Source organism: Heterostelium album (assembly GCF_000004825.1).
Source record: "Heterostelium album PN500 unplaced genomic scaffold PPL_scaffold9, whole genome shotgun sequence".
In the NCBI taxonomy this organism is placed as follows: Eukaryota; Evosea; class Eumycetozoa; order Acytosteliales; family Acytosteliaceae; genus Heterostelium; species Heterostelium album.
The window spans coordinates 1,877,267-1,892,714 of NW_008805071.1; the positions used below are offsets into that span (position 1 = coordinate 1,877,267).

A 15,448-nucleotide genomic window follows, 5' to 3' on the forward strand; every position below is an offset into this window, starting at 1 on the left:
ATTTGTGGTGATCGTGTCGTACAAATAAAAAAATTTTATTAATTTTTTTATTTTTTGTTTATATAATTTATACATTTGGAGTTGTCGTGTTTGTTGTTGATGGGGGAAGATGCATGAAATCGGGATCTGATTTGAATGGATCAGAACCTGATGATGATGATGATGAGAAGATGTCTCTGTTGATTGATGATGTCGATGATGAGAAGATGTCTCTGTTGATTGACGAAGATGACTCTGTCGAGTCAAAGTTGGAAATGTTGTCTCGTCTGATGATTCCGAGCTTAGTGTCTTTGTGGAGTCGCTTTATCATCAGGAATTTAGGAATGAATATGATCGCCAGACCAGACCCGGCTGTAAAGAGGAAAGCTACGCATAGAATAATGATATGGTTGAATGTACTTGTACTAGATACAAACAGTGGTATGATAATGAATAGGGCAAACATCACTGCGTACAAGAATGCAGCGATCGACTTTGATTCATTAAACTCTTCAATGTCGACCGCTCTGATTTGAAACGATACAAAACAACCGACCAACAGAATCAGACCGTGTATAACAAGGATCGCATAGAAAATGATATCACCGGCAGTAGTAAGATGACACTTTCTAACAAACTCGTATTTACCAATGTTGTCGTCGTTCGTATCCATGATTGATTTGGTATTGCCAACGGTCGACCAAATAATAAGCAACAGAACATGAACAGATGTGATACCGATGGAGAAGGGAAGTAGTTTTAGGTTGGTGATACGAGGATTCTTCATTGCTTTGAACAGGATATAGATACGGAAGTTCTTTACCACTAGATTTCCAACGATTAGACCGTAACCAATGCTCGGAATCCAGTACCGTAGATGACAAACGATCGTCGTGGGATAAGACACCCAAATAACACAACCAACAAACACCAAGATACCTCCAACCAATATAATTACACAAAACAATGGACTTGCAGATCGAATCGGTCTTTCATTTCTTAAAACAATAACGGCAATGATCAGCACTCCACAGGCGATGGCAAATCCGACACCCAGTGCAGTGAATACCAATTGAACACCACTTGCTATCTTTACCTCTGTTAGTGGTACAAAAGCAGTTCCCAAATCAACAATCGAAGGCAGCAACTTATTTATATTAATCCATTGTCTGTTGGAGATACACCCATCGGTACAATTTCCTTTGAAAATAGTATCACAAGCAGGCGCAAAACAGTTTTGTGGTCTATAAGTTGTGTTTGTTTTGAATTTTAATTCCTCCGCTTGAACCATTTGAACTGCAGATCGAGGAACCTAAAAGAAAATATTGGTTAGGTAATATACAATTTATTTCAAATTGAAAAAAAAAAAAAAGAAATGTTAATAACTTACTAAACGACTAAATACATCGAGATGTAATACACGGTTATCAAATCCACCGTTGTAACTCCAGCCAACAGTCCAATTATTGGTATCCAATCTAACGATTGCATCGGTAAAGAATATCGACCAATCAATGATATAACTAGTTCCGACGGTCGCACCAAATACTCTACGTTGTGGAAATCCATTGGTACCGATTCCCAGGTTACCTTGGTTCATGGAGATGGTAGACACCGTCATGTCGTCCTGAATCTGTGAGAGTACGTCGGCTCCCACCGCCAGAAGGTTCCAAGCTGCAATGGTTGCAACATCGGGATTCAAATAGGAACCAGTCTCCACCGAGTACACCGTGATGTTCTTACCCAGTACTTTGGCAGCACAGTACGCTCCAACCGCGAACGAATTAGCCTGGTGCAAAGAGTTTAGAGCAGCTCCCGGAGTGACGATACCCACGCGATTCGTCTTGGTAACCGTGCCAGCAAAGTAGCCAGACATATAGTCGGCAGAGGTTACATCGTAGGTTATACGTGCAACATTTGGTCGGGTGGAGTTTCCACTGCCTCGCGTCACAAAGAAGACATCGGGGTAGATAAGCGAAGCATTGAATGCAGAGTCACCTTGGGTCAGCGAGGTTGAGATGATCAGATTGAATCCTCTGGTCACCAGATATTCGATGATCTGCGTTGTCTTGGCCGGTGTATCTACGTTCTGGAAGAGACTGGTAGTGAGATTCAGTATCATCTCTGTCCTTAGACGTCCTGCATTGATCTGGTAGTTGAAACCGAGATCGTTGACATTGCCGCTCAGCAGCACCGCCACTGTACTATTTCGGGAATCTAAAGACATTGAAGCATTGGAGAAACCGATTATTACTTCCTCCGATGAACCTTCGCCAAGCGTCACCACTTGACAATGAGCGACATGTGAGAGCAACAATAGTAATAACAATAGTACAGGCAAGACATCAATAAAGATAAGACTACAAATAGATCTTTTACATAGCTTCATTGACTTGAAATTGATTGTATTGTTTATATATTAATATATAAACACAAATAATATATCCTAATCAACTAGACTACCAAAAAGAACTAAAGAAGTGGTTTATAAACCACTTACTTTATTTACTTCTTTCTTGTTTTTTTTTCCTTACTAATTAAATTTAATTTTATATCTACTATTCTATTGATTCTTTTAAATATGTATTGTAATGTAATTGTTTTGAACTTATTCTAAAATGTATCATATTATCTACTAAAATAAAATAACTTTTAAATAATATGGTATGAAAAAATAAAAAATTTATCTATTCTTTATTCTCTTGATTCTATCTAATAATAAATACTTCAATCCAACTCTTTATCTATTATTGAACAGCAAAACAAAAAAAAAAAAAACTCAAATAATAATAATAACTTTCTAACTAGTTTAATAGATATAAAGTAAACTATCTATTTTTATACATATAAATATCTATTTTGTTAAATATTGTATCTGATAGCGTTTCGTTTATGTTTATACAACATTGTTAAGAGAATTAATTTAACTCTCTTTTTAAAAAGAGAGACACGTGTTTCATATTCTAACCCTACAATGAAATAAACAAATAAATTTATTTAATTAAGTGGTGCGACAATCTAATTTGTTTGTAAGTGAGTGTGGGTGTGTGTGTGTGTGTGTGTCAAGTTCAATATTAAACACACTCTTTTTAGATTGATATAAAAAAAACCAGCAGTCTTTAATTAATTCAAGAGATAAAAACTTTTGTTGACAAGCCATTTTTTCATTTATTTTTTTGTTGTGTGTATTTAAACTTTTAATTTTGAACTTCATAAATATTTCTTTATAATTATATTTTCAAAAATATTTCACTATTTAGGTAAATAGTTAATATCGATATCAACATAATCTTTAAACCTCGAAAGTCTCACTAAAATCAACTACATTAAGATTCATATGTGGAATGAATTTTAAAATTTAAATTATATTTCTTTTGGTTCCAAAATTTTTACCAGATTTTTTCCAATTTAGGAAGTTTTGTTGTTTTTTGAATATTTTGTTACAGTGGATAACTGAAGACAAAAATTGTAATCAGATAAGGTCCATGGGGAGGCCTTAAAATGAAAATTAAAAAAAATTAAATTTTAATATACATCAGGTTTTCTGTTCCTTAGGTCAAAACACCATTTGTTCAATGATTCTAAAGGTAATTCCTATTTTCGAATTGTTTGTCGCAAATAACTTCTTTAGAAACAACTTTTAACTTTTTAAATATTTTATTAAAAAAATTTTTTGACTTACTTCTTATATATATAGTTAATGATTATACTTTAGAAACAAATTACAAATTAAAAAAATTAATTAATTTATTCTATTTTTATTTATTTTTTCTTAAAAAAAGTAATCTATATAGTTAAATTAAACTGAATCATCTCAAAATTCAAATCAATAATTATTCATTTCACAGATATTAGTAGTTATATATCATTTAGTTTTCCAAATAATCAAATATTTAGTTAAAAATAACAATCAACAAGTGTACTTTACAAAATAAAAAAATAAATTGGTAAATATAGTAACTAGATTTGTTTTGTTTTCATATTCCATTTCAATTTTTCTTTAAATACAAACATACATAGCATTCATTCAATAGTTTTATATCTTTGTTAGCTTTTTTTTTTTTTTTAAAAAGTAGATATTACTTTTTTGTTGTTCGAACAGTCTATAAACTTTTCTACTACTTAAGGCATCATAAACCATACCGATCAAATTGTTTAAACATGCAATTGAATGTTTTATCGTCATCTGATGCTTATTGTTTAATTAATTTCACATTACCACGACAAAATGCTTTTGCTAAATTTACTGATAGTAAATTTGCATATTTCTTTTCAATTTTTAAAAAATAAAAAACCAAAAAGACAAGCAATCAACCAAAATATCTTTGCTAATCAAGTGACATCTTATAACGCATGCCATCACCAACAACATTTGTAATTTCAGACTCTAGCAAATGTAATCATTATCTTTTGTTTTGCTTTTCTCATACAAACATAATTAATTGTTGTCTGTCAATAAATTGTTATAATGTTTTTTAATTTTTTGTGGAATGAAAAAAAAAAAAAAAATAGAAGGTGGAGCTCTTTTTACATCTAGAACACCATAATCGCGAATACACCCCACACTTTTACTCAAACAAAAAATTAAAAAAAATTAAAAAAATTCAAATTTTTTAAATTGCATTCCCATTTAGGAAAGAACACCATAGATTTAATTTATTTCGTGGTGTGGGTGTAGCATTGAGTTTTAATAATGATGATAGATTGGTGATATGACGTTGACGCACCCTATTTATTCTCATCAAATATTAATCATACCCCCCCACGCACACACATTTTTTATTCTAATGTTTACTCTTTGATTCTCCTTCTTGAGCTTTGCAACTTAATAAAAGTGATGCAAAGAACAACGACCAATAACTATATCCCAATAATAATACCTGGTGATTCAATTCATCTCATTTATTAAATACTCATTTGTTGTAATCTTTTGTATTACAGAATTAAAACAAACCTTATATTATTTATTCTATCTAATAATTAATATTAATTAGACAAATAATAATATACTATTTATTTATTTATTTATTTATTATACTAAGAGTCATTTATATACTTCAACTCATATATATTGTTACAAATTACTTGGTAAATTTCCAACCACTCTTTCTTGTTTTTTTTATTTTCTTTTTATCTATAAGATTGAAATAAATAACAAAAAAAAAATTGTATTTTTTTCTTGCATTTGAATCCCAACTTTTTAAATAATAAATACTTTCAATAACTATATTATGTTAAAAAAAAAAATAATAATTTAAATTAAAATAATAAAAACAAAGTCAACTGCAAACTTAATGTATTCTTCTGTTGATCAGGTGCTTCGAAATCAACCACTACATCACGATATATAACTCATATAACACGATCATTGTAACTCAATTTTTTGTTTTAACATTTTTGCAAATTTTTTTGAAATTAAATTAATTAAATTTTCATTTTACAAATATTATAACCCAACACCAGTTGCAATAAATAACCTATTCCACCTTAGAATTCAAAATTAACAATTAACCAAAAGACACTATAGTTTTATAATAATTATAACTTGTATATTATTGTGTTGTTATCATAATTTTAGAAAAAGGAAATTCTGCTCAAGTTTACTAACATTGAACCATTTTCTACATCTCTTAATTACATCATCACAGATTACGCAAATCAAATTCTCTAAAATATTTCCTTATATATAATTATATACTTTTTAAAATATCAACGATACTAAATACACTAAAAATGGAACCACAACCAGCTTTCAACCCATTCGCAAATCTTACCCCCAAACAATTAGATGCCTTCAAGGAGATGAAGAAGAACCTCTCTGATTTTACAGATCCAGAGGACGTTGCATATCTTACCGATATGTGCATACTCAGATATTTGCGTGCTCGTAACTACACAGTCTCCAAGTCGGAAAAAATGTTAAGAAACACCCTGGCCTGGCGTAAGTCATATAGACCACAGGATGTAAAATTATCAGAGGTAACAGACATTGCCAAAACTGGTGCCATCTATGTCAACGGTAAAGATGTCAAAGGTCGTCCAATTATTATTGCCAGACCAAGAAATGACACCCTCAAGAAAATGCCACACGAACTCAAATTTAAGAATCTTGTATACTGGCTTGAGCAAGGTTTCAGACAAATGAATGAATCCAAAGGTATTGAAACTTTTTGCTTTGTTGTAGATTATCATGGTTTCTCAAGAAAGAGTATGGACATGAAAACTAATTTGGTAAGTAAAAAAAAAAAAAAATTAATTAAACAAAAAAAAATGTATATTAATTTTTTGATAAATTTTTAGGAATCAATGCATCATTTGTTAGATAATTGTCCAGAACGTATGGGTCAATCATTGTTTTTGGATCCACCAACAATGTTTTGGGTGGCATGGAAAATTATTTCTCCATTTTTGAATGAAGTAACATTATCCAAAGTAAAATTCATATACTCAAAGAAAGTCAACGGTAAAAGAACATTCCCAGAGCTTTCAAATTATATTTCACCGGATCAGTTGGAGATGGATCTTGGTGGTGAAAATCCAGTTACTTTCAATCGTGATCCAGCCAGTTTCCTTAATAATCCTTTGGTTAGTATGTCGTCAAATAGTTTATCTGCACAAATGCAACTAGAGGAAGCAATCGAGCCAGAGGAAGAGGAGATCGATGAGAAAGAGTTTGAACAATTTAAAGCATCAAACTCAAATAATCATATTCAACCTACACCAATATCAACAACATCAGTATAAAATTATTTTTCAATATAAAAAAAAAAAGAATTCACAAAAATAAGAAGGAAAAATAAACAAAAAAATATCTACAAACAACAATAAGAATAAGTGTATACTTTTCAACGATTTTCTCATCACATTTGAAAACTAAATGTTTCAATCGACCTTGTAAATTTTTCTTAATAAATAATAACATTTTAATAATTGACTTTTTATTTTTGAATTAATCAATATGCTTATTAATCAATGATTAATATTTAGTAAAAAAAAAATTAAAAAACTGTATATTTTATTTACAAATAATTAATAATAATTACAAAACTTAAAATTTTTTTATTGGGTTTTTTCTTTTTTTTGAAATGAGGCGCAATTATATAATCTTTATATGATGCGTAATTGCTTGGGTGAAATGATGTTCTGTGATTTTGAGGTTATCTATTTTTGGAGTTTATCTTTGGTATTTTTTTTTTGTCTTTTTACAATTGTTTATGTTGATATTGAACTGGAACCAGTGGATGAAGATGAGGATGTTCCCACAGCAGAGTTTGGTGAAAATGAGTTTGATTTTCTTGAGGTATCTTGTAGAATGGATGAGGTTGGTGATTGCTTGGCTGATGGTAAGAATAGTTGCGATGGAGCCATTCCGCCTGACGAGTTAAGTGGTTTGGATTGCATTTGATACGTCAGATACGAGTTGGAAAGTCCGGGTGTTGATGATGAAGAGCTTGTCATATAGGGCACCGACGCAGCAGTATTGTATAGCGGTAGCAATGATGATGCCATCGATGGAGTTACATAGGATTCATGAATGTTGCTACGATGATAGTTGTAGGAGTTGCTGTGTTGTAATAAAAGTTTTTGGAGATTGGATTCATCTTCACGTTGCTTCTTGGCATAGGCAAGACCACATGCATTGCACAGGGTCGCAGGACCATTCGGACCTCTTCTCCACTCTGGTGTAGTTTTAGTGTTGCAATGGTGGCAGTAGAGTGTGGATTTGTCAATGTTGGCGGGACGTCTACGATGGGTTTTCTTGGCAGGTGGATGGGTGAATGTTTCATAGTATGGATAGTGACCGGGGTAGATTGAAGGGTGTGATCCACTCGATGACATTTGATCATAGTCACTGTATTTAAGAGTGTTGGTCAATTTTTGGGGAATCGATGCTTGCGAAGTGTAATAATTTTTCTCATTTTGCATTTGGTTGTTGGCGTTGGACGAGTCGAAAGAGTTGCTTCGTTGGTATTCAATGTATGGTGGTGAGTGGTTCACTGTCTGTGGAGTGTTGACACCGCTACTCTGAAGATATTGTGAGCTTGTCACCGATCCACCAGTGGGTGAAAGTGCCATATATTCATTGACTTCGTTTCCATAATGTTGGTTGGTGCCGGTGGAGTTGGTGGATGACGATTTATAGCTGACGGTTCCACTTGATTGTCCAACAGACTGGAAGAAACTGGATGGATCATTGGTTTGATAGCCGGTTCCATATTGCATTGGCATCACTGGTGATGGTGACGACGAAGATTGTGGTGTGCTGTTGGATGAGTGGTAGTTGAGAAGGAAATCATTTCCATAGGATTGTTGATTTCCACCACTGTTGAGATTGGTTGACGATTGAAGTGGTGACATGACATTGCCGCTACTACCGGTGGCTCCACTTGAGCTTGGACCCATCAAAAGTGTACTGGTGTTGAGTGCATTGATAGAGTATTTTGATGGTTTTGATTTTCTTTTCTTTTGTTGATTTTGTTGGTTGGAATTGGCAGGTCCGCCTGTTTGTACGCCAACTCCTCCACTACTATTTAAATTTATTCCACTACTATTATTTACAATACTGTTGCCAGCATCATCTAATTTGTTTTTATCGGTTGCATCCAACTCTAGATGGTGGATCGATGGTAATTTTTGTTGTTGTTGTTGTTGCTGTTGACCGGTTTGCATAACAGATTTGGATGTCTGTTGATTTGGTTGTGGCTGGATGGGTAAATCCTTTTTTATTTTTATGGTATATTCTTTATTTGATTTTGACGCGGTAGATCCAACTGTTCCCATTGACTGAGAGTATAATGATTGATTATATGAATTTAGGTTATCAATATTACTATTATTATTGTTGTTATTATTATCATCGTTATTACTACGAATCAAAAAACTTTCCATAAATCCAATCATTGTTTCCTCATCACGAGTTCTCTTCTTTTGCTGACTTGGTGAAGCATTTTGAGGAGTGGTGTTGGTGAGAGATTGATTGGAGATTGGTGGACTATTAACAGAGTTTGATGGACTTGACAAGTCTAAACTGCTGTTGCTAGCACTGTTTGATACGGATGAAGGAGCGCTTGAAAGCGACTCATTCCATTTTTTATCGACATTGTTTGTCGAGGAATTGTTATCAAATGATGGATATGACATTGGTAGATTATGTATTATTGAATTATTTGGTTGTTGATCTTGAATATCCTGTATGGATGCTGATGATTGATAGTTATTGGGGCCTCCACTTGGTTTATAGTTTCCATATAAATCTGTTTCAGAACTAATATTATTATTATTAATAAATAAATTATTTTGTTTGGGTATTAACCAGTTTGTATTAATATTATTGGTGTTGGGACTATTGATAATATTATTTTGATTTAAATTATTATTGTTTAAATTAATATTATTGTTGTTGTTAGTGATATTTATGTTATGGTGGTGTTGTTGTTGTTGATTGTCAACCATCGCGATGGAAGATGGTTTCATTATGGAGATTTAATGCAGACGAAATATTTTATTTTAAATAATAAATAAAAAATATAGTAGTTGGATCAAACAAAAAAAATATTAAAAAATTAGAAATATTAAAATTATAAAGTGGAAATATGGAAATGGATCTATTTAAGTTGTAAGTTGGAAAAGCCAAGTTAAATAAAATAATAAAATTATGTTTGTTGTTTTGACAGATTAAATGTCAACTACCACCTACTCAGCTTGAGAACAACACCAACATAACTACACAACAACATAAATGCAACAACCAGAGAGAGTTTAAATATTTAAATAGTTTGAATAAAGATAGAATGTTTTAAAAGTTGATATCAACTTGTATATTTGTTTTTAAATATTTAAATAATTGCAGAATAATATTTATAATAGTCGTGTTGTTGTTAGTGTGTTTTATTTGTGGTAGTGGAGTATATCTGTGTAGATTTCCTCCAAAATGAACGGATTCAAATATAGTTTTTCTTTTTCCCACCACAACAACAAAAACAAAAATAAAAATATTTGAATCAATTCAATAGTCAACAATAACAACAACAAACTAAAAACAATTATAATCAAAATAATAATAAATGTTGACAGTAATAATTAATAAAAAAAAAAACAAAGTTTGGTTGTATAATGACAATCAATTTTGACAATATCATATATATAAAGGTAGGTCGCAGAGGTTGTGGTGGTAGATAAAAACGATGAAACATGGAAAACAAAAGATAGAATATTATATTCAACAACAGAATTAAATGTATATTATTCTTACATCTTTTATATTGTTTTCTCACTCTTTATTTTTTTAAGAGTAGTGGTAGTGGGGTTAAGAGTCGACGGGTGACAAAAAAATAATGGTTGGATAATAATGATTAGGTAGTAACAATTGTCAATACTAATGACAACAGATTTTTTTTAAAACAAAATTCCTACACACAGTCTTGATTATAATCGATTGTATAGTCTTGGTATGTGAGTGATGTTTCATTTTTAATTAATACTATATAATACATCTATGTTTTGTTTTGTTTGGTGTGGTAAAAATAGTGGGTTTAGATTGTGGTGATGTAACATATCAATATGTTGACAAAGATAAAGTGAAATTTTAAAAATTATAAATGTCATCATATAATAAATTTAAAAACACACATCATATTTTGATTATTAAAGTGTGGTTTTTTTTTCACAAATATAAAGTTTTAAAAGTAGAAATACTCGTAACAATAAGTATTTTTCAAAAACGCACCATTTTTATATATATGATTAAAGAAGCAGTAACATGGTATTATGAATATTCATTAATTCCATCAACAATTATTTTCAACCACACATACAAACACACACTTGTCGATGATATGCTGATTAATTGAGCATATCATTATATTAGACAACAGGTGTAAACGGTATTTTGAAAAATATAGAAAGATTGAATGGGATTGGATATATATAGTGTTGTCTGATAAAGATTGGTAAGCATTGTACTCTATTAATGCCTTGTATTACTACTTGTTGTTTGTAGAAATGCTTTTTTTGTTTTTGTTTAAAGAATTTCAATAAAGGTGGTGTGTGGTTGCTGATGATATTTACTTTAAAGTATATATTTGGTGTTACTCATTATAGAATGAATAGTGTGGTTAATCAGCTTGCATCTACGTTCAACTGCAAGAGGATACAATAGAAAAAGGTGATTGGAGAAAAATCAAAGGTTTTTCATTTTTTTTTGAAATATAGATTTCAGGATGTTTAATAAGTGGCAAATGAAACAGATAATCTGTACATGGTTGACAGATGGAATTGAAAACATGATACAATCGAGCTATGTTGTTATTGTGCTGATAGGAGTTGGTTTTATTTCAAAACCAAGTTTGAAATTGTTTGAGATGTAAAGAAGTCAATATTATAGAGAAAAAAATAATGATGAAAAGCGGAAACAAATATGACATGCATAATATTATTATTTTGGTGTTCAAACATATCATGTATGTTATGATTAGGATTAATTATTATTGATATTATGAATAATTGTTATTATTAATGAGAAAAAAAAATATTGTGAATTTGAAAAAAACTGGAAATTTTTGAAATTGAATATACTTGATTGGATTATTCTTTTTTTTTTAGATATTTACCTGTTATATACTTGAAGGTGCATGTTTAAAGATTTAGTTGATTGGCCAAAATATATTTATAGTACATATAATAGTTATAGTTATTTATAAATATTATTTATTTTTATAGGTAATACAGTTTAAGTAAATAGGGAGTAGTAAAAGAAAAAAAGAAATTGAGATTAGATTAAAGTCAGAATTTTTAGTTTAATTAAAATGATTTGAGGATAAGATGATGTAATGATTTGAAAAAAGTGTAGTTGGTTGGAATAGATATTTGTATAGTTTAAATTATATAAATAGTATAATAGTATTTTGGAATTGGCTTGATAAAAATAGTTGGTATTTAAATGTCAAATGTAGAGAGAAGACGAAATAGATTAATCTTTAAAGAATTTATTTATAAACTAATTAAAAATAAGGATGAGTGATAGATAAAGGATTTAAATCAACAACAACAACAACAGGAAAGAATGTTGTTTTAAAGATGTGATTGATAAGGTAGTGTATTAGGGAGATCGATAGGAGTTGTATGGAAATTTTCCAGTTGTTTGACCAACAAAATATTAAAAACACTAAATTTAGAAAACACTGCTGTTTGAGAGTGGAAACTCACACTATCTTACAACATCAACAGTAACACAATATTAACAGTTGAATAAGAGAATAATTTTAAAAAAACCAATTATTTAATTTAAATATTATAATTTTTAAAACAAGCAAGCAGAAAAAAAAAATATTAAATTTCCTGTCTTTTAAATAGTTATATATGATTTACTACTGCAACTACTGTATCTCTTTTAAAATAGACATTCGTTTTTCATTTTGTTTTGTTAACTTTTTTTTTTCCAGCTTCCATCCCTTATTTTAATGATTTTTTTGATTTTATGTTTATTTGTTTGTCGACAGCGATGACCCATTTATGGTTATTAAAAGAATCTCAAACAATAATAACATCATCGGATAGAAATGATATAAATTGAAGAAAAAAAAAAGAGTGTGTGATTTGGTTTTGGTTGATCATTAGAAACAATCAACAGCAATAACAATAAAACCAAACCGTTGGGTGGTTTCATTTTAATATAACTTGATTTTTACATCTTTTTTTTCTATTTTATTGCAAGAACACACACATTTGTTTCTGATCGACAGAGTGTTTAACAAATAAAGTGTTTATATGCTTTTTGTGGTATGGGGTTGATTGAGAGAGTGTTAAATCAAATTTAGTTTGAATATATTTATAAATAAAATGATAATATGATATTTTAAAATGACTCTTCTGATTCAGTGTGTGTAGAATGATGTGTGAATCACAACCAAGTGTGAAAGTTTGTTTAGCTTAGTTTAGCGTGTGAGGGTTTAATTTAATATCTATGATGTGTTGGTATTGCTGATCAGCACACTGGTGTTAAATATTGTTAACAATGTCAATTTTATGAAATTGTAGATTACACTCTCTCAGTTCGTACCTCCTTGAATTGATTTTTTTCAATAAAACAAAAAAATAATTGTTTTGATTCTTGATACTTCACTCAAGCGACAAACAATCACCTGTCCAAACACACAATATCAACAACAACTTTGATGGAACATAAACTAACCTTATTTGGTTATTGAGACTTGATGACTTAACGGTCAGGTACTGAATTTGGATATGATCGTTAAGTGTGAATGAGTGAGATTAAGAGTGAATTGAAGTGGTAATGAGAATATTATTTAAAATAATCAATCATTTATTGTTTTGAATTGTACAACACAATTTCCATATCATATATTGTGAAATGAGATATATTAATAATAACTATTGTGTTTGAGAAAAGTGGGTTTAATGGTGAATGATATCAGAACGTAGTAGTATAAGGGATAATGTATCAAATTTGAAATCAAATAGTGTTGAATGCAAATGTGGTAAATTAACTACACTATAATACTGGTCAATATGTTTATGATTTTTTTGTTTTAAAATAATTCCAATTCATCAGTCATTAGTGTTTATCATATATGATTGGATATTTTAAAAATAAATAGTTATGACAAAAAGAGTGATGTAAATGTTAAACTGAGTGAACTGATGAGTTGTTTATCGAATTAGTGAATGAGTGTACTTTCGATTCACAACCAAATACTCATAAAATTAATTTTAAATGGAACAACAACCATACAATTTTAAAAGGTAATAAGATCAACAAACACATATATATAATTAGTAAAAAAGTAGAATCAAATAATTAATTAAACAACTATATATGGATGGGAGGATGATCAGTTAATACTGAGGTATGTCGTGTCGTGGGTGGTGATTAATGTGAGCACAGTTTTTGAAAAGACATTTAGAGGAATAGATTATCAAATTGTTATTTTTTCAGTTGCTGTAGTTTATGGCTGGTGTTTTTGAATTCGTTAGAGATAGAATGTGGAAGAAATTTAAATGTTGAAATACAATCATTTAAATTTGAAATCAACAACACCAATATAATTCCAAAGGAATGAAAAAACACAATATACAAAAAAGTAGTTGTAATAAAATCACTAAAGATTTATACTTACAAAATCTGAATTGTTAAAGCAAAACAGGCAGATCTATCCACAGCTACTAAAATTGTAAAAATGAACTACAATTTGCTTTTTAAGTATAGATTTTACTTATTTGATATGTTAAAACTTGAAATAATAATTAAGAGATATGTCAGTATTGTGAATCCAAGATTTAATCAAATAGTCCAGAAGAGAATCAATTGAAAAAATTAAATAAATGATATAATAAATTAGATAGATATTTAAATATTTAATTTAATACATATTTATTATTATAAAGGTTGGAGGAGGAGTATCTTTGAATATTTGAAATGTTATGTGAAATCATTTATCTTACTTTATAACTCCTATTAATGTGATATTATTTTTTTTTAAGTTACTTAAAGCCTATTGTTCCAAACTACTAACTATTAATAACAGATAGATAGTCTTTGGAGACTAATGGATTAAAATAATTGCTATCTAAAATAATTATAGTAGCCAAAATATTATTGTGATTAATTTAAAATATTATTAACAACTGGATTGTAGTAGTACAATTTGTATCCAGTATCTAAAAAAATATAAAAAAATATTTATCAAATGTACAAAATAAATTACAAAAAAGTAAAAAGTGAACAAGTTAGAGTTAGATACTGTCGATATTTATTTTTTCATTAATGTTGAGAAAAGATAAAGTTGAAGATGGAGGAAAGGAAAGGGGGAGTGGTCTACTACAAATTAAAATTACTGGGATAGTAATGTTGAAGTGGAGGGTTCAGAGTGATGTTAAAAATACAAAAAAAAAGTGTAGTGGAGACGGTTGATTTTTGTGATAGCTATATTTTGCTACTTCAATTATTTATAGGATAATATATAATTAAAAAAAAACATAGAGATTTCTAGAGATAATAAACTTAAGAAAACCAACAAGTATTTATAGATGTCTTTGGTGACAATGGAAAGATAGACTTGCTGTTGTGTGTGTTTATCTGGAAAACAGGACAATAGTATTTTCCGGTGGTGAGTCGTGAAATTTATATATTGTAACAAATTGAATAATAAAATGGTGGGCAATGGTTAGGTAGGTGTGGTGACAGTAGTGGTAATTATTACCTCTCAATGACAAACATGGTTGTTAGCGTAAAGATTTATTTGTGGTTAGATTCCATTTCATTCCAATCATCGACAATGACTTTAATTAATTAAAATAAACCATAGTTATAGTAAGTGGGAAAATAAATGAAAAATAAACATCACTAAAATGAAACTAGTAGTAAAACAACAACAAGGCACAGACGGCAAAAAAACATTGCCGCCACCCCAAATAATTCAAACATCATATTGCCCATTTATCAGAGCTAGAT

General features: G+C 29.8%; 4 protein-coding genes across 4 annotated transcripts; 2 read left to right on the forward strand and 2 right to left on the reverse strand.

Moving 5' to 3' along the window:
* Positions 1-67: 67 nt before the first annotated feature.
* Positions 68-2,368, reverse strand: grlF (class C G-protein coupled receptor; the record flags this gene model as incomplete). Its single annotated transcript, XM_020580045.1, has 2 exons — positions 68-1,291; positions 1,370-2,368. The coding sequence occupies 2 exons, from the start codon at positions 2,366-2,368 to the stop codon at positions 68-70; spliced, it is 2,223 nt and encodes a 740-aa protein (XP_020429878.1).
* A 272-nt stretch (positions 2,369-2,640) lies between these two features.
* PPL_09249 (uncharacterized protein) lies at positions 2,641-4,526 on the forward strand (the record flags this gene model as incomplete). Its single annotated transcript, XM_020580046.1, has 4 exons — positions 2,641-2,643; positions 3,519-3,586; positions 4,053-4,231; positions 4,492-4,526. The coding sequence occupies 4 exons, from the start codon at positions 2,641-2,643 to the stop codon at positions 4,524-4,526; spliced, it is 285 nt and encodes a 94-aa protein (XP_020429879.1).
* Positions 4,527-5,712: 1,186 nt separating this feature from the next.
* Positions 5,713-6,723, forward strand: rsc5 (SEC14 family lipid-binding protein; the record flags this gene model as incomplete). Its single annotated transcript, XM_020580047.1, has 2 exons — positions 5,713-6,210; positions 6,280-6,723. 2 exons carry the CDS (start codon positions 5,713-5,715, stop codon positions 6,721-6,723), a joined length of 942 nt encoding a protein of 313 aa, XP_020429880.1.
* Positions 6,724-7,191: 468 nt separating this feature from the next.
* gtaG (GATA-type transcription factor) lies at positions 7,192-9,453 on the reverse strand (the record flags this gene model as incomplete). Its single annotated transcript, XM_020580048.1, has 2 exons — positions 7,192-9,244; positions 9,293-9,453. 2 exons carry the CDS (start codon positions 9,451-9,453, stop codon positions 7,192-7,194), a joined length of 2,214 nt encoding a protein of 737 aa, XP_020429881.1.
* Positions 9,454-15,448: the final 5,995 nt, after the last annotated feature.